At 42.6% G+C, this 20,357-nt stretch overlaps 1 protein-coding gene across 1 annotated transcript in view; it reads right to left on the bottom strand.

The window, feature by feature from the left end:
* The window catches only part of btbd11b (BTB (POZ) domain containing 11b), a 65,687-nt gene that overhangs the window by 24,960 nt on the left and 20,370 nt on the right, over positions 1–20,357 (bottom strand). Inside the window, exon 2 of the mRNA XM_080861113.1 lies at positions 1,141–1,296. Within this exon, the coding sequence (XP_080717239.1) occupies positions 1,141–1,296 (156 nt within the window). The remainder of the gene's footprint in view (positions 1–1,140; positions 1,297–20,357) is intronic.

Here is a 20,357-nt window from a genome sequence, read left to right as displayed (position 1 = left end):
CATTTTTATTGTCAGCAAAACTATGGGAGAGTCAAAGTTGAAACTTTAACAGCAACTTTCCTCAGTGTGCAAAGGGGCGGTGGATCACCATGGGATCTTAGGGGTTGAAGTGGGAACTTCTGCTGTAGGAAGGAATCTCCATCCTTAAGTTGTTGCTAGATAAAATGTCATAAGTAAAAGCAGCAGGAATCACAAAGATAAAACTTGAATTTTGACATGTCCATCACCTCAAGGATGGAGATTTTTCTACAATACCTGTAAGTGATAAGAGAATTTCCTTTTTCTCCCCTTGTGTTTTGGAATCGTTTTGAAAATCGCCTGCAAGATTTCTGCAGGCTTTCAAACCTCAGTGATTAAAGACTGATGCACACACTGTATTTTTAAAGTTCAGGCCTCTAAAAAGAACTAAAGTACTCATCTCAAGCAATGTCTTGTCGTGTTATATGAAGCAGGTATCCAAAACTGTGCTAACATATAAAGTGCAGACTTATAAATATCACAGCTGCAGTTGTGACTTGTGAACACGAATGTGATGCTATAAAAGCCGTACTGTTCTGCAAAGTCTTTTGACAAGATATTGAAATGCAGCTGTCCTGCTTCGCTCCAACATAATTTTAATAATAACAGCTGAATTCAAGCAGTAAGAGTTTTGGGTATGCTGTCTCACGGTCACATTTGCATGGCTTACTGGGACATTTGTGTAGAACAGAGTCATCAGTAAGGTTTATGCTGTAACAAGTCAAAATGTCTGCTGTGAAAAATGTTCACTGTTGGGAAAGTCGGATGATAAGACCTCACTTGCAAATTTATCCCACAGGCGTTGGTGGAGACTGAACTTTTTTACTTGAGGGGTTTTTTTTTTTTCATTTTTAAAAAACATCTCAGTCAACTGTCAAAACCGAAGCTGGGAAACAACTTTCTATGGCTCTGTGCACAGAAACAGAAAAGCATGTTGAATAAGCATCACAAGCCCTGTAATATTTTTATGGGACACAAACGGCTCCAAAGAAAGAGCCGAATAACCAAATGCCTTGCTCAAATGCATAGTGGCTCTGGAGGGGAGGGGTACATAATAGTTTTCTCACCTCTGCACCTCCACTTTTCCACATGCATGCACTCACACATACATATACGACTCACTCAGTTCAGAGATGCTGCCCACTCTCGTGGCCAGTAAGCACTGTTCAATGGAGCGCAGTTCGGACTGACTGTAGGTGTTTCCCTCTCCACTCTTCCCAGCTCGTTGCTGCTGCTGGTCCCTTTGAAGAGTTAGACCCTCGGGTAGGCTGAGCACACCTGAGAGCGAGAGAAAAACAGATGAATATCACATGTACATGTGGGACTCATGCTATAGCACAGGCAGGCGTGCACGCTCTAAAAAGGGATCATTTAAACTATGTATCGGACACAGTTTTTGTGTTTTTATTGTGGCTGCATTTTTAATGTTTACAGGTTTGATTTTTTTCACCAGTGGTATCTTCTATCTTTGTCATCTGTGCTTGGAGTCCCCCTGTGCAAAAACTGCTTTTTAGCAATTGTATATCCAGTACTATTTGTTTCTGGAGAAATGTCCCTGCTAAATACAATAAATATGCTGCGTTGTTTTCTCATATTCTTGAAGGATTAAAACTGGTAGATTCATTCTAAAATGTCATTAATATCTCATTTTCCTCCTATCATATAAATGGAAAGAACACAAAGGTTCAGGATATTAGAAACTGCGCGCATAATTATTTATATCCAGAGTGAGAGTTTGATTGTGAAAACAATGGAAGCAATACAATGTAGTATTTCTGCCTCCTAGCTACACCTGTCAGACACTTCTCCCAAAGGTAATAACGTGTAATATTTAAAATGTGGTTTCATTATTCACAGCTCTTCCTCGTTCTGTGAGTGATGAGGCAGATTCTCCATTTCGCTCTGCTGACAGTTTCTGATTCCTCTGCAGCTTTGTGCTGCAGCCTTCTCAATGTTCGCAGGGTGTCAACTTATGAAATGACTAAAGGCTGCGACTCTCTGCTTAGCCCTCTAATCACTGATGGAAAATTAGCTTTGGTTTTAATGTCTATTAGAATATTCTTCCAAGTTAAATGCACATGTACATGTGGCACTCATTATTCTGTTGTGCAGGAAGCAGGCAGCTACTTATGAAGTGATTCTTTTTACTTTCACAAGGCAGGAAAAAATGCATGCAAAAGGCCGACATAAATAGTTTTTGTAATAGTTTTTTTTACACACTGACTGGACAATCTAAATGATCATCAAATTAATGCACTGTTCATGGAATATTACTTTTTGAAAAATGTTTTCTAACATATGAGCACATGTTCACTTACATTTGCAAATAGAAAGATCAAGTGTAGCACTACTAACACCTAGAGATAAAAAAAAAAACCCCAAACAGCCTTAATAATCAACTCAAAGAAGTTCTTTAAATGTGCTGGTTTATAAAAAGATACTTGTAATCGTAGTGTCTGTAGGTTCTCGGTCATTTAGGTCATGGTGAGCTAAGGAGCTTGGAAAAAAAGCGACTGAACTTCCTTAAGTTTTTTCAAGATGTTTCAGCTCTCATCTGAGGTAATACCTGTAATCATACATTATTTATGATTGTGGTTCACTGTGCATTATACAAGGAATAAAAAATCCTGGTGCAAAAACAGTCAATAAGTCACAGTTGCTTATCCTGTAAACCTAGAGAGCAGCAGTCTTGGCACTATCTAATCTATATCTTTGTAAAACCAGAGAGCTACTGTCAGCCTGAGGGACAAGATGTCATCATCTGCTGCACCAGTGTCAGGTGGTCTTACTCGCTTCCATTGTCAGTCAGAGTCCAACATGAACCAGCAAGACAGAGTATAAAGAAAAGAAACTTACTTTCTGTTTCTGCATAAGGAACCTGTCTACAGGGATTTCTTTAAAACACCTTTGTTATTGCTTTTATTGCTCACAATGTGCCTTCTTTGACATGCGGTTGTGCAAACTGCTGGAAATCCATCTTAAACCATTTAAACCAGCAGGAGGGATACCCTGGCACCTTCCAGCCTCTTACTTTCCTTTCAAACAATTATACATCAGAGTAAATAGCCCATTCAGTGTGCCTACAGGACTCATGACCTACTTCCTTTGATGTGCCCAGACTAAAGGCATCCAGTTGTGATCTAGCACAATAATGCACTACACATACAACAATTATAATAAAATGATTTCAAAAAAGCCTAATTCATTTTAAACCAGTAAATCTTTCATTATTAATTTTATTTATTTATTTGTTCATCTTGTGAAGATGAATAGAAAAGGCTAACGAATTCAATTTGATACTTTTTGTCAAAAAAGTTATGATAATGATAAACATACATAACATATTATTTATATATCTTTTTTCTCTAAAAAAAAAGAATACAGCTTTTTAAAGGCAAGTTACTTAACACCTACTTACCATCAGTATTAGGTTTACTACACCAAAAATAGTTTGTAGTAATAAATAAATCTGGTATTACAGAAATATCACAACTACATTTTCTTCTTGAAATTCACAACTTTGGATGGCTGTAAATTAGTCTTCACAGTAAAGTTATACAAAAGTTCTGAAATAAACCGCTAGTGATGCAGCCAATTTATCATCAAGCCAGCAAAAATAACAGGAACTGTACAATATTTGTACAAAATATTACAGCAACCTGTTTATTATACCAAAGTGGTCACCATATCATCCCCATAGCACAGTGATGGAAAAATATGTGTTTATGGATGCAGTAGGCTTTGGTCCATTGACAGTCTTTCATTTACTTCTAAATAAATAAATCTTCTCAGGTCGTAAATAACCCTTTATGGCATAACTTCCTATTATTCTTTCCATCCATCCATCCATCCATCCATCCATCCATCCATCCATCCGTCTTCTTAAACATATTTGTAATTCAGTGTTGCAGCAAGGGCAGAGCCTATTCCAGCTGTCGTTGGTCAAGAGGTGCGGTACACCCTGGACTGCTTGCAGTATTACTGCTTTATCACACATATCTATTGTTAGATATTCACCAACAAAAGAAACAAAATTTTAGTGAATGTCACGCAGAAAACTCTGAAATGGTATTATCATGGCTGCTCTGACTGTATTGTTTACAGTACATTCATCACAGCAGAACAAGTGTTTGTCAGACTTTGTCTCCGTGATAAGTTGCCAACTAGTTTGTAAAAGTAAATAAGCAATGAGATCCATCATTCTGGCTTTTTTAACTTGTGTATAAACATAGAAGTAAAAAAAAAATCTAACAAACATACATTACATTTGATCGTTCAACTGTCATGCTCCTTAATCTCGTTCAGGGAAATAGCAGAACCAGCTGACAGTGATGGTGGTTGCTCTGAGTATAGACTGAGGCAAGGTGACTCACTGGCTCTTTGCCTCCTAATGCAAGGCACTGTCTAACCTCAGGCAGGCACTGATGGAGCTCTTACATGCCAGGCAGCCACTGCGGCTGCTCTCTCTGTGTCTATGTTTGCGTGAGTATCTTCCTCCAGATGTCACTCTGTCTTTACACTTTGAATCTCTTGGGAAATGCTCTCAGGTTTTTCAATTACCTCACATAATGTTTTAAGTTTATTATTGTGCATAATCATAAAGAAATAATAGTTGGCAACCACGCTAGGTTATATAATACTGAGATATCCTATCGGGCACCTGCCTCTCTTTAAGTGGGCCGGTTGCGTTTGCCATATGGCAGCTATTCAGTGTTGCTGAAGAGATGAGGCTGGATGATCCTCCAGGCAAGACAGTGTCAACGAAGAAGAAGTAACGCGTGCAGGAGTTCCCATTAAGATGTCACAGAATGCACCTTAGTCATATTCAGTGATAGACAGCTGCACAGACCCACTGCACGGTCCAATGTATTTCATGTTTGCCACTAAAATATATTGAGATGAGACATGTGTTACAAACTCTTAATTCACAGTTTTTTTGTGGGGGTTTTTTTTTAGATTTTACAAGACTAACTTTTGGATAGATGTGTACTATTGCACTCCTGCCTGGTGAATTCATATTTTTTCATAGTCTGGGTTAAAATAAATCTTTATACAATAATAAACACATTTTAATCTTCCCAGTGAAATGGACTGGCAACCTGCACTTCTCACCCAGTGACAACTTGGATGCGCTCAAACCACAAATCCTTTAAATTCACAGAAATGTACAAGCATGAAACTTTAGTCTTCTTTTCTTAACGTTTCAGGTAGAAGGATTTCCCCAAAATATCACTAAATGTTACCTAAACTGTGAGTCTGTATATGAATTTAAAAAAACTGCAATGTTTGTTGATTTGATTAGCAGTAGTGGAAGGAGTAGTAGTAGTGGTAGTAGCAGTGGTAGTAGTAGTAGTATGGATCTGCTGACTCTTCTCAGGGTTGACTAGAGCAGTGGGGCAGGAATGCTGACCTCGATGTGGCTCCTACCCTGCATTTAAAATCTATTTTGGAGGGACGCACAGGGAAGTGCACTTCTCTAAACATATTTTAGCTCTGCAGGAACGCTGGCTTCAGTTTTTTACATGCAGATAAGGTACAGAGAAAGCAGAGTGGGGCTTTGTTTTAGAAAAAAAGCGCTTTAAGCAATGCAAATGTACAAGATGATCTGACCTATTATTTAAATAGCAGAGTGAGAAAAAGAAAGCAGAAGGGCAGACAGTCAAAAAAAATCATACAGGCCTGACATAAACACTCTTTTTGGCTGTAAAGGGTTAATAATGTTGTTACTGTACATGGATCACAGTAGTGCTGCCCCACGCTAGGCTCCATGACTGTTCTGCCAGGCCAGATGGCCACCATATGTATACTGAGCAAGTGATCATAGAGGGAGACATAGCACGACAGAAAGCAGAAAACAGAGCGGTGAAATGTGTTAAAATTCCTTTCTTACTCCTGAAGGCTGCCATCAAGAGTAATTGAACTGCAGAAAGAAAAGGGGCGTAAATATAAAGCTAGTATTTTTTTTTTTTATTACAGACCAGGTATGCATGGGTAGACTGTAAATCTCCAGAGGTATGGTTTTGGCTTGGGTTCTCAGGTAACCACAGTATGGTCTGAGGTAGCCACAAGCTTTCAATTTTTTAGACCTGTGCTCACCACACGGGTGTGAAGGAGTTCTGTGAAAAAGTAAATGTACCCTTCAAAATGTCTGGTAAAATTAGGAAACTGGCAGAGGGAACCACGCACACACACATACATTCACACAAATGCTCATTTACAGGAGCTGCAAACAAGTTAATAACAAGTCACGCTGTATGCAACGCTGAAGAGCGTGCACACAAAAGCAGACACACACACATAATTATCAGTAATTAAAAAGTCTTAATCCCAGACACTTCATGGGGATGTGATCTGCTGGTAGAACAATGTGTTCAGCTAAACCCAAACTGAATATTTCCTCTTCTGTAGTCACGTTCAAGATACAGTCTGCTGATGATCCAGAATGCAGAATGGAAAAGGCTCCCGAGTTTACGTGATGTGTTGTTCCGAAGGAAGCACACAAGCCTCCTGATGTGTTCTTATACAAGTATGAGTAAACCGCCGAAGGAAACACGTCCCAACTGTGGGTTTAGGTTTGTTTTTGTTTGCACATGATCAAAGGAGAGAGCCCACTGAAAACAAATCCTGCGCCTGTTTCATATAATGAATCTAAAAATGAATACAGCATTACATTGATCCTTTATTGACACCCCTCCTCCACACAGAGGTCATGGGTGTGTTAGAAATACAACAATGATGCCACTACAAGCTGATAGAGTCACTGTCTCACACCTTCAGGGACACAATTAGCTCGTGCTTTCTGAAGCTTCGACAACGTGGCAACCATTTTTTTCACCTTGCCCTTTACAGTGTTTCTGCTTCAGTTGTTAGCGCGATTCGCTCTTGTCTTCGATTAGATTCTTTTGATTGAGGTCACACCTCATCATTGACCTTGTTTGAAGCAAGTCCATTACACACTGACAAATCAGGAAGCAAATAGACAGATTACAATCAATTCAGTGCATTCTGCCTTTAATATGTAGACTAGTGTCTGAGGGAAGCACTTAAATTGGTCTTAATCTACTCTGCACTCTATATATATTTTACCCTTTTGAGAATCTTTGTTGCTAATTGTTTTGGTTTTACATGTCACAGTTTTAATGGTTCATTCACTCCCCACAACTGTTTTCATTCCCAATGAATAACCACCACACGTTTGCATGCTTCCCTTAAATGAATGGTGATATCTATCATCACTCCTTCTCTTCCAAGATTATGGCAATTGCTCACAATTAGCAAATGAATCTTTAAGTCACTTAAGTTAAATCAAATCAAATTTTAATCAGTTTTGAAGAAATGTTCTCAAGTTGTTCAAGGGAACAACTCGGGGCGATCGTGGCTCAAGAGTTGGGAGTTCGCCTTGAAATCGGAAGGTTGCCGGTTCGAGACCCAGCTCTGACAGTCTCGGTCGTTGTGTCCTTGAGCAAGACACTTGCCTACTGGTGGTGGTCAGAGGGCCTGGTGGCGCCAGTGTCCGGCAGCCTCGCCTCTGTCAGTGCGCCACCAGGGCAGCTGTGGCTACAATGTAGCTTCATCACCAGTGTGTGAATGAATGGGTGACTGACTGAATGTAGAATGTAGCTTTGGGGTCCTTAGGGACTAATTAAAGCGCTATACAAATGCAGGCCATTTACCATATTGCATTCACAATAAAAGGAACATTTGGCCTACAGGCCAACCTGAAAACCTCTAGCCTAGGCTGCTGCAGGTACACTCTGATAAACTTGTTGGATGCTTTCTGTAAATCTCTAAAAGAAAATGAGAAAAAAGGGAGATTTTTGAAGGTAAAGGCCTAGATATTTTCCTCTGGAGCTAACGGACAGAAAAATAGACCCCAAAAATTGATTCTAATGGAGACAGAATAGTGAACTTAAGTTTGCAAGTGGTCAAAATGAAACCAGGTCTTTTAAAAGTACAAATGGGCAACCATTCGCTAAAACTTTTAATTGTAAATGCAATATCCTTTAAGTTTATAGCTATAAATATGAAGTGTTTTTCTCAGCTATATCATTTAATGAAGAAATTGCACATTAATGCAAATTAATTCAAATCTATCTCTCATGTTGGGTGCCATTAAAAGAAATACTGGAAAAACATGGACATCAAATTTTTAATATAAATTCACTTAAACACAGATAATCTGAATTTCAAATTTCTCACTAATATTTTCCACATTTATTTACTACAGCTCGTTAAGCTCTTATACTGACTATTCAGCCATTAACTGGGCTAGCTTTTGTAAGACTCTCCTTCATTAGTAGTATCTGGTAGTAAGTATCTTCTTTTTGCTTTTTGTTTTTACAATTTAGACATCAAAATTGTAGAAATCTCACATCTTGTAAACAGTAAACTTAATTGAGCAGCATAACAAAAGCTGAATGAACTATGGATAATAAATCTGTAGTTATTTTATTTTATTTTATTTTTTGCCTGTCCCTTTTGGTTCTTTTGCCATCAGAATTATTTATTTTTTTATTTTCACTTGCTAGATACGGGACAGACTTGAATGAGGAAAAGAAAAGGGAGAAAGGAAGAGGGGGAAAAAACAGCGGAGAGGAGGGACGGGGATAAAGGGCAAAAAAACAAAAATCAACTAAATAAGTAGACAAAAAAAATACATCTATCAATCACCTGGATCACCTGTTGAGAAAGAAAAAAGAAAACAAGCAGAAGAAAACGAGAGCAATACAATAAACAACATCACGATGATATATGGGAATATAACAGTAAATACTAAATATTAAACATTATTGTGCAGCACGTAATATCGACAGCGCACAGTGTGCTTTGAGGTAGGAGCCAATAAGGGTGTAGTTTGTGTGTGTGAGCACCCGTGTGTACACCTGTGAGCATGGACGCGCTTGTATTAAAAGGTTCCTTCATGTAATGATCTGCTAGAGGGTGTGGGGAGCCACAGCCCCGTCCTCCAGGGCATGAAGCAGGTATGGAGGAGATCAAAACTCCAGACATCCAGAGGCCCCCAGAACACAAGAGACCAAGGGAGACCAACAGAGGGGCAGCTGCGCCACTGTCCCAGAAAGAGCTGAGGAGAGTCCCAGAATCTGCAGTTTTTAAGGAATAAATGCCAGCTTTCTCAAGATAGTGCCTGCGAAATTGCTGCAAATAGCAACACACAGGAACTAAGAGCTAAAAAAGGAAACAGAGAGTAACATACCATAGAAGTAAACAAAAAAATCACAAACCCTACACCCAAAGTCACACGCACACGCACACACACACACACACACACACACACACACACACACACACACACACACACACACAGAGGACTTGTGACGGGTGACCGACACACAACAAGGGCACAACTAGAATTATGCAATCTTCTCCAATCAAAGAGAAACCAGCACTGCCTGCTGGCTGTGTGTTATTCCACCCTGAGGTAGTGCTGCTTTCACTATTATTTCTCTCTTTTCATCTCATTTCTTCTGTCAAGGGTAATAAGTCTGTGTGTAATATCCGTGAGTTGCACGCTTCCCGCAGGATGCTTTCCAGACAACACTGGCAATCAGCAGCAGGGAAAAATCTGAAGTCACTGAGCCGTAATCTCTCCGCTCGTCCTGCACTGCTTCTCTACAAGCATTTGGGAGAGTCCTAAAAATAAGTGCAATGGTATTTTCCTTCTTGCCGTTACCTCACATAATCTGATGTAGGTAGGAATTTAAGGGGGAAAAAATGAAATCTCCTGCACGCAGTCAAAATAAAAAAAAGAGAGCACATATGAATTATGCAGAAAAAAAAGAGAAGACTCTGAATTTTCAACAAATACATGAAGCAGTCATGCTAAATGCAACAGTGTTCTAAAGTAATTGCTCATTTAGCACCGAGGGCACTGGAGTAATTAAAGGATATGACTAATGTCATAAAATGAGATTTGCTGCGAGGGGATTTTTCCCTTTGGGTCATTTTTAAATGGGATGACATCATATGGAGCTGCTTGTAAACATTTGGAGCTTTTAAGTGAAAAAGGCTCTTGGACATTAAAATTCCATAAATGTGAAGCAAAGCCCAAAGTAGATAAGACAGTAAGTGCTTCAGGCAGCAAAGGTGCAGTCACTGCCTGTGTGCAATATATGCACAGTTCAATGTTTATTTCTGTCCATGAGTGTCTGCATCACATGTGTGTGTCTCAGTCTGACTGCATGTGTCTGTTATGTGCATGTACCTATGAGATGAAGGTTTCCCAGGAAGTGCTTGGCACATATTTAGATTACTGGTCAGGATAGGAAGAACTCAACTCTGTTTGCAGATATGAATCTACACTTAATCCCAGTAACATGCAACAAACATGGCATTTCCAATAAGGAGGCAGAGAGCATGATTCAACGTATTCTAGGCAATACATTAGACACGGCGATGGATGTAAGGACAAGTGACGAATGATGACATCGGGATTTGTAATCCACAGGGACGCTGTATACATCAGTGGATGATGTATAGGAGAAATTATATTTGAAATGTCATCACGGAGACACGGGGCAGCTGTGGTAATATTTTTACTGTTAACAAATTCCATGAAGAGACCAGAGTCAACAATCATCCCGCTGAAAATGAGCAGTTTATTTTGACTCAACACAGAGGTTCAGCTGCTATAAAACAGAACTTGAACATTTCAAATATGAAAACATTCCCCCTACACTTTTACACCTGCCTGAGTAACACTTGATGACAACTACAGTTCACAGTGGTTAAAAGGAAAATATTAAGCCTCATTTTAAACTATATGTTTGTGATTTGTTTTAGCTCCACAGCCCGTCATGGTTTTTGCATTGTTGTCATGTTTTACTTTAAAATATTTCTTTTCCTATTTTGTAATTTTTGGTTTGTCCATTTGTCAGTTTCATTTCCTTTAGTAATCTTCTATCGTTGTTTGTTTTGCCTGCATCACCTGTGTTCTCCACCTGTTTCCTCTTCCCAATCCCACTGTGGCAGATTGTTATGCTCAGTTATTTCCCCAAGTCTTGTACTGCCCTCTGCATTCCCGGTGTTTTCTTTTGGACTTTCTAGCATTACTGTTGATCTCTTTGTGTTAGCTCTTTTGGATTGTTCCACGGCCTGTTCCTTTTTTGGAATCATGTTCCTCGCTGGTAGCTTCATGTTTTTGACCTCTCAAAATACAGATTTGGATTTTGCATTTTTAGCTTTACCTTTTTTTTTTTTTTTTTTTTTTTCTTTTTCTAAATGACATCAGAAACAGCAGTATGCGACATTACGTGATGGCAGAGCTTCAGTTCATCCTTTGTCATTTTTTTTTTTTTTTTTAATAAATAGGACAGGGGGAATGAATGAGAGAGAGAGGGGGAGAGAAAGAAAGAAAACCAAAGGGGAGAAGAGACGGTGAGAAGGGGGGGGAAGAGAGAGAAAAAAAAAAAAAACTCCTGGGTCACCTGTATGGAGAAAAAACAAAACAAACAAACAAACAAACAAAAACAAACAGAGGAGACAGCAAACAACAAAGAGCAACATAATAATAGAGAAAACAAAGCACCATCACAATAAACTAGCTAGTCATAGATATCAGTATTTACTAAGTAATAAACGATATTGTGCAGCACGCAAGATAGACAGCGCACAGTGTGCTTTGAGGCAGCAGCCAAGAAAGCTTTAGTCCGCGTCTGTGAATACCCATGTGTGCATACCTGTGTGGATCAGCATGCTTGCATTCCAAAGGTTTCTCCATGTAATGATCTGCTAGGGAGTGTGGGGGGGCCACAGCCCCGTCCTCCAGGGTGTGAAGCGGGTATGGAGGAGATCAAAACTCCAGACATCCAGAGGCCCCCAGAACACAAGAGACCATGGAAGACCAACAGAGGGGCAGCCGCGCCACTGTCCCAGTAAGAGCTGAGGAGAGTCCCAGATGAGGGCTCGCCCAGCAGCCGCGGAGCAGAAGTCAGGGGGAGTTGCAGTGACGCGCCCGTGAGCTCCGCCGGCCCCCAGCTGCGCCTGAGTGACCGAGCCCTAGGCCGAGAGGCCGGGGGCACCCCACCTCCAAAGGGGCCCGAGCGAGCCCCAGGCCCCAGGCCCCGACAAGCGGCCGCCAAGGAGTGAGCCGGTGTGCACCCGGACGCCCACCCCCAGACACAAAGAACCACCAACACACCGACACCTGAGGGAGTCCGCCACCGGCAGGGGAAGTGGTGGTGGGTGGAGATAGGCCTCCAAACCTTGGAGGGCCTGAGGTGTCCCCAGAGAGGTGGCGTCTGATACCCAACCTGACATATAGACACAGACATACAGGCACACACAGACACAAACATCCATTCCCACCCTCATGCTCTCATATGCACTCACTCCACACTCAACCAACGTGGAGACAGACATAAAGAGACGCTGTACACACAATCACACTCCCCAAGCGTACTCTACAAACCGGGTCTAGGTACCCTTGCCCCTGGAGGGGGGAATTGCACCCAGACCCAGGTGGTGTTACCCTTTTCCCTGCGGTGGGGAGAGGCAGACCACCCCGACTCCGCAGCAGCAGGGAGGCCCCACACCCCAGACCGCAGTCGGACGGCCAACTCCTCCTACTAGCCCTCCCGCTCCAGCAGGCCGCAGAGAATGGGGGTGGGAGAAGACTCCAAACCTCCCTCCACCCGCTCATTGTAGTGTTGATGCATATGTGTTCTAAGGTGCAATTAAAACCCAGGAGGGCATGGAGCTACCTGCCAAGGAGCAGCAGGTAAGCGCATAGTCCCTCCTGCTAACCCTCAATGACTAAGTGTATTTAAAATTGAGAGGTGGGCAACGACGTCAGGGGTGAGGTATACACCCTGATGGTGATTTGGACTCCGTGATTGTGCCCACCCCCAAGATCCTATATGTATGTGTAATGAGAGTGTGAATAATGTGAATGTCTAAGTTGTGGGATAAAATTGAGGCAGAGGCAGCCAGAAGGGGACGGGGGGGGGGGGGTAGCCTCCTCTGCACCCTGGTGACATACCCCCACTCCAAGGCCCTGCATGTGTGGGTGGTTGTGGAGGAGCGGGAAGAGGGAGGCAGCTGGAGATGGGGAGGGAAGGAAGGGAGGGGCAGGTAACCCCTCCCTGGGGCCAGCTCCCCCGCTGACCCCAGTAGGCACTCCCACCCTCCGCGACCCGCCAGGGAAGGGGGGCCCAGGCCCATCAGACCGGGGCCCAGTGCAGTAGCGCCCCCCGGCTCCACAGAGCCCTGGACAGTCCACCCAACCCCACCACAGAGAAAACTGCACCCACCCCACCAACCACACATCTTCCAGACAACATAAGACGGTAAACGCCCAGGCTGAGATCTTCCTCCACCTCTCCTGTATCTCCCCCTCCTGCAGAGAGTTCCTGAGAGAAGAAAGCTCCTGCAAGATGTGACCATCCCCCCCACCAGTTGAAGAGCCCCCCAGGCGGCTCGATGCACCGGCGGCACCCTGCTCCAGGGCCGGGCCCCCATGCACCCACCCGCCCACAACCCCGGCAACACACCAACCAGGACCCGAGCCCCCGAGGCCCGGCCCGGGCCCCAGCCCAGAGACGGAGCGCCCCCAAAACCTCACGCCCATCCCGGACCCACCCAGGGGCAGCCAGGTTGCCAGGTCAGTAACCCACGTCCGTCAGCACAGACCCTCCCCTAGCCCCGCTGCACGCAGCCGCGAGGAAACAGTCACCTGAGAGCCAACAGAGCCCTCAACCGGACGTGACCGCTACCCCGGGTTGAGCCCCCCAAGGAAGATGCCTCCGGCTTTACCTTTGAGTGTCTTTCATTTGGGTCATTTTCCTTTGAAATGTTTTTGGGGGGCTTTCTACAAAGTTACAGTACTTTTATTGTTTGACTCCTCATTACACTATCACAGGGTTTCCTGTGATTGTAACTAGCCCACCCTCAGCAGAGATGATGTGAGTTTATGAAAAAAGCAGCATCATACGACAGCAGGATTGTTGATCATCTATAAAGTGAGTTGTTTATACAACTAGAGCCACTTCATCAATTCCCTGCTGGTTAAAAGACTTATTTCAGCTTCAGCCTTTGTGCTCTTTAATGGTTCAAAAAACAGAATTCAAATGTAGCGCTCAGTTCCAGAAAACTGATTGGTCAATAGGCAGTGATTTCATGCCTGTTGATCTCTAATAGATAACCTGCTCCACAGTTAGATTCGCAGCAAGTTACCGTGCCAATAAATCCAGGTAAGACAGCATTAGTACTACTGAAGTCACAGGGTGAACCCTGAAGTTAACTGGGTAAGATAAAATCTTGCTTTGCAGTACAGTCCTCTCGTTTGATAACATGTGGAACACATGACGTCACTTCATAATGAGTAATTCTAGTTTGGGTGTGTAGGCACCCACTTAGTTTTTCCACCTGTAATGCACCCTGTAGATCAGCAAGGAAGATAACACTACTGGGGTGTCCCCTTCAACGTCTACAAATATTATTTTCACACAATCCTTGGCTCTCAAAGTGCAGAGAATACCATATAACATTCTCTGTGCAATTGTCATATTTTTTAATCATAGAAATTTCATATTTCTTACTTGTTGTGAGGCAGGGGTGCTGCCATTGCAGAGGTTTTTGAAGGTATATTTTACAGGCCACTGTTGAAACAAATAAGCTTGAAGCTGAGGGCCACAGTCTGGTGAAGTCAGAACATATTGTGAGGCTGAATAATATGTTGTCAGTTTTGGCCTTTTCTGGGTTTTATTAACAATGTGAATAATACAGAATAACACCTGCGTTATGCTTCCTCTACTTCTCCTGTGGAGCACAGTTTGTTTTGTGCTTCCAACACAGACCACTTGGTCATCTGAATCCAGTGATTGGTTAGGTTTATTTGTTGTTGTTTGTGTCGACATCTTAAATGTTAAGACACAAATTTACACCTAAAGGTTACTCTATGTGTGATGTCCAATCATTACCACCACGGAACTGCTGGCCACAAAATTTATCTCTATTTTTATCCCTTGCTCCTCCCAGGAGTCTCATGTCTGAAAACTGGCGGAAATAATCTGATAACTGCTGCCATCCCAGCAGACAAGCTAGACCCCTGCCATCTTGTGCGTCACTACAGAGACACGTCTATGGCATGTCCTGTTCCCTCATACCCGATTTATGCCAGTTTATTATATTTACGTCGACAGATGAGTCAGTTATCAGCCACCTGCATGATAACATCCTGCACAGTGTACACTACGACGGTCTTCTTACTCTGCTCTTATTCTTCTGAGGATAAAAATGCAATGTCACAGTGGTGTGTGTGTGTGTGTGTTTGTTTAACTTTATCTCTTGACACAAGTGTGTAAGTTTGAATGTTTATGGTTTTGCAAGCCTTCTTTTAAAACCTTCCAACACAGCAGATATGGCAATCGGGCAATCGTGGCTCAAAGAGCTGGCAGTTTGTCTTGTAACCGGAAGGTTGCCGGTTCGAGCCCCGGCTCGGACAGTCCCGGTTGTTGTTGTTGGGCGAGACACTTCACCTACCACCTGGTGATGGCCCCTCTGGCCAGTAGGCGATATGGCAGCCTCGCTTCTGCCCCAGGGCAGCTGTGGCTACAACTGTAGCTTGCGTACTGCAGTGTGTGTGAATGTGAGAGTGAATGAATAGTGGAATTTTGGTGCTATATAAATGCAATCCATTAAAACAGCACAGGAGTCCCTGACACGCCCCAAATGCTGTCATTATTAGCATCAAAGATTAGCTTGAGTGACTAATCTGACTTTCTTTTGAGAATACTGAATCATTACTCTTGCAAGACTTGTTTCAGGGTGGGGGACTAACAATTTATGAGGCACTGAGTTCCAAATTACTCCATAATTGTTTAACTCACCTAGCGTAATCTATCACTCTGACTCTGCAAAGTGGCTGCTTGTAGCACAGACACAGCATGGAAGTGGGCCATGCCTGGCAGAGAATGATGAAGCTTGGGGCTGTGTGCCGCTTCCTGCTGCTTCTACACTTCCCTCTGACCCTCCATCGAGGGATGACCCTCACAAGGCTTCAAATATTCCTGTCAATTTTATAATGGGGAGAGCACTCGTGTCTGACATGTAATCATTCAATTTTCAGCAATATTAGAACCTCAGGGGAAGAGCCCTGGTTGCCTCAGCTGTATTGGTTATTATGGAAAATGTGGAAAGTCTGACAGGAAAACAGTGGGCTTTTTGTTAAGTCTTGTGCATGAACAAGCGCACTCATACATATGGATGAACATCGGCCAAACTATAATTGAGCAATTTGCAATATCGCCCACTAAATCGGCCATCTTTCAAAAGCACACTAAACACAAAAGAGCTACAAACTATGCTGCTACTTTGTGCATCACATGGAGGCCTTAGCAGGAAAGGTAAAGTTTCAACCAAGGATGTGCTCCCTAAGTAGTTGTTATTGCAGGTTAAAACTGTCACAGCTCATGCCAACAGTCCATATTTTACCAAAACAGGGAAACCAGGCCAAAGCAAATATTGAGCCTATCGTATTTTGGGTGACTCCCCTGTATCAACTGACTCCAGTCAGCTGCAGGCAGTTGGTAGGCTGGGTCTCCCGTCTGCTCCATCAAGTTCTCCCCCACAAGTTTTCTCATCCTCTCTCTCCCAGGTACACTAGCTCTGCTGTGAGAAGGAAAAAAAGGGTGGGGAAAAACAGCTGGCAGAGAGCACCCGCTTCAAATCCAAACACATGGACATGGAGCGGGAATGTGCACGCCATGCTCACATACAAACACACCCCTGCCTACATACACATCTGTAGCATGCGCACATGCAAATGCACACTTTTCCTCTGTTCCAGCTTCACCCTGTAGATTCATACCCATTGCGTGCCAGGAATATAAATGCAAAAAAGGGAGTCATTGTTGAAATGGCCAAGTGCAGCATTTAACTTAGTTTATGAGGTGGGGTTCACTCAAAAGTTTAAAACAGCAAAACAAGGATACTGGAGTCTTTTAAAGACACAAACAGGAGTGCACTGTGTAGTTCAAAGAGTGCATTAAAGTTATTTAAAGGTCTATGTGTTTTTTGAGAAATAAAATATACAGCACCAGAAACTAGCACTTGTGGGAGCTATGGAGTGGTTCCCCTTTCTCTTCATCAGTGCAAAATTCTTCTTCCCTCAGTAATTATTTATACATCATCAAAATGCATATCTGCTGCTACACCCCTCTAACCAGTGCAGCCACATTTCCCCACATGTCCCATCAAAGCACTGATTCCCATATCATTCCCTTTTCTGTGAGGAAGATATATAGTCCATCATCATCAGGTCACTCACGCTCAACTCATCAGTGGTAATTAACAGTCTTCAGGTCCAAGCCGCCCCAGGCACTAGAGAGTCCAAAGCTGACCCGGACCGACCCCGCCCTAGCTAACAGAGGCAAGCACAAGTTATTTTTCTGCTTGGTTGACTGTGGCACTTCATTTGTGCAGCTTAATACACTTGGCTGCGCAGCCAGAAATGGAAAGGGGCCAAACCCCAAGAGCTTGATTTTTTTTTTCTTAAACTGACCTTTTAAAAGTGAAATTAAATCTGCATATGTGTGGGTTTCTTCACGGAGAATGATAGTGTGACTTTGAAGTGAATCGGCCTGAGAAGGGCTGCACACTGGACACGTTTTGAAAATTGCAGCTACTTGCATTAACCCCCCTTAAAGGCATTAACAGAAAGTATCCATGTCAAGGTATATTGGAGAAGCTACGCATGAAGAAGAACAACGAATGATCCCAAATGGGTGTTGTGTTAGCTTGCTTTTCAAATGTTCTCCACAGATGCCAATGAGTGTTTGACTTCTAATGCACAAAAATCTTGTTGGACAGTTAATTGCACAAAGGACAAAATAATTCTTGTACGGACGATCGTGGCTCAAGAGTTGGGAGTTCGCCTTGTAATCGGAAGGTTGCCGGTTCGAGCCCCGGCTTGGACAGTCTCGGTCGTTGTGTCCTTGGGCGAGACACTTCACCTGTTGCCTACTGGTGGTGGTCAGAGGGCCCGGTGGCGGCAGTGTCCGGCAGCCTCGCTTCTGTCAGTGCGCCCCAGGGTGGCTGTGGCTACAATGTAGCTGCCATCACCAGTGTGCGAATGACTGGTTGTGTTAAAAGTGCTTTGGGGTCTTAGTAAAGCGCTATACAAATACAGGCCATTTACTTATAAGCCTTGTGGAATGCTTATGAGTCCTATATCTTCTTCAGCAAAAATGAGAGTAGAAACACCCAAGGGCCTGTCACAGTTTAATATCATGCTGTCAACAGTCTTGTGGCAAAAGTCTGAGCACTGGTATTAATAGACTTTTGATTTTCCCATCCATTCTTCAGTCATGTTGCACTGCTTGAAAAGTAATGACTTTTGTAAATGATTTTCTCTGTTTGCATTACTTACTGCCATTAAGCTAATAAGAGCAGTCTCCTGTGTTTTCACAGTACACACTCTCATATGCATTATATAATGCTGACTTATATTATATTATATTATATTACAGCCAAGGAGTTGATGGAGAGTGTAAGCATGAAGGACCAACGCCTTAAACTGAAATCCGCCTTTTAGAGTTTTCCAAAATACTCAGCTGCCTGTTCCAATTAGAGAGAAGATCAAACTTAAACCGCTGCTCGATCAGTCACACTCGTGGTCTTCAATTATTCTGTGTAGATTTGGTATTAGTACGTGTATTTGCACAGGGACAAAAAACATGCCGTGTCAACGAAGCGTGTGAGCACCTTAAAAAGGTAGGGGTGGGGTTTCTAGAGATTAGCATGTCTGATTGCACACAGTCTGCTAACATGACTCCTTTCATGTAAGGTGCTTTGTAAGGGTAGTAATAGTTTATATTAACCACTTCATGCATTTCCACATTTTCTAATTTATGTTCTCTATGTGGTTACTAATTAGCCTACTAATTAGGGGTCATTATCAGTAGGAGCGTGTTTGAGATGAAAAACATAAAAATCAAATCTTTGCTGTGTTGTTATTACAGCTGGTACGTAAAAGGACATCCTCTTATACGTCCAGCTGTCTCCTTTTGAATAAGTGCATTCATCAGTAGTTCATTGTACTGCTGCAGCTCCTGCCTCCCTCTCTGAGTAGTTGTCATGCATCTTTTTTGAGTGCTGGACTTTACTGTCACTGTGGCTGCGCTGTTTTCGATGGCGCTTAGACTGCTTGGTTCAAGCCACTGACAGGCAAGCAAGGAGACAAAACTGGATGGATGCAGCTTTCCCTGCCAGCAGTGTCAGCCCTAATAGTTCACTTCAGATCTCGACTCAGCCCTCTGTCATCTGACATACAAAATGTGCAGTCTTCTGTTTTTGAGCCCTCGGTCCCAGTGTTTTTATGCCCTGCCCTCTATCTGCTACTCTTCTTCCCCCCTTCTCTTTTTCAATAATGCCGTATGATCTCACGAAGTACACAACACACGCTTGAAAATTATGCTTGGGGTCTTTGTGCTAGTGCAGCCAGCTGAAGTTATCACTTCATTCACAATATGTTCTGCAGGTGTGCAAAAGGTTACACCAGCAGAAATCGGTTTTGCAGTCATCATCGCCTGGAGACCATCAATAATTTATATCCTGGAAGAAGAAGGAGTCTGATTTTGAAATTTTCTGAGGTGGGCCTTTGTATGCCAGTAAGCCTTATTTCAAAACTCTTTGGAGCTACATTCCTCCGTTCGTGTACACCATGTATTGAAGACTTATGTTTGGAACGGTATATGGGGATCTAACTAATGGTGCAACTGTTGCATGAATCTCCTTCAACCCCAATGACAAAGGTCTTATCTTTGTAATCAGATACAGGATAAACCATGTCTTATTTCTTCCAGCGGAGGATGAAAAAATGTTTGAATTATCACATTCGGCATATTTCCCATAAGAAAACAGAAGCCTCGAGCTAAATGAGATGAGTAAGAAAGTGTAGATACTTTAACTCTGAGGCATCAAAGATGATTCAGTTCCAGATGCTCAAATACAAAATAGTCATGTGATTCTTGGAAATCGTGAAAATTCCCCAATCCATGCATCTTTCATTAGGTTTGAAGATAATCTGAAAGTGAACAGCCTTCTAGTGCATCAGAGCTGGTACAACATCATGCTAGGTATAAAACTGACAGACACACCTGTCTCAGCAGCATCGTGTCATCCTCTTAACTCCTTTCTATCCCATGAGTCAGATACTGCACCCAACCTCTGTCTGTCCAACAAGCGACAACAGCTAAGCTAAAACAACAGAGTATAATAATGACGTTGACTCATTTTAGAGGCTTTTTACCACTATTGTACTGTGGTAGCAGTGTGAGTGTTTCCCAGAAATTAGCTTTAATTATTAAAGGCACCCTGTGGTC

Source organism: Rhamphochromis sp. 'chilingali', assembly GCF_963969265.1.
Source record: "Rhamphochromis sp. 'chilingali' genome assembly, chromosome: 2".
Lineage (NCBI taxonomy): Eukaryota > Metazoa > Chordata > Actinopteri > Cichliformes > Cichlidae > Rhamphochromis > Rhamphochromis sp. 'chilingali'.
Note: the sequence above shows the minus strand (reverse complement) of the source record. Positions and strands in the feature narration are given on the sequence as shown.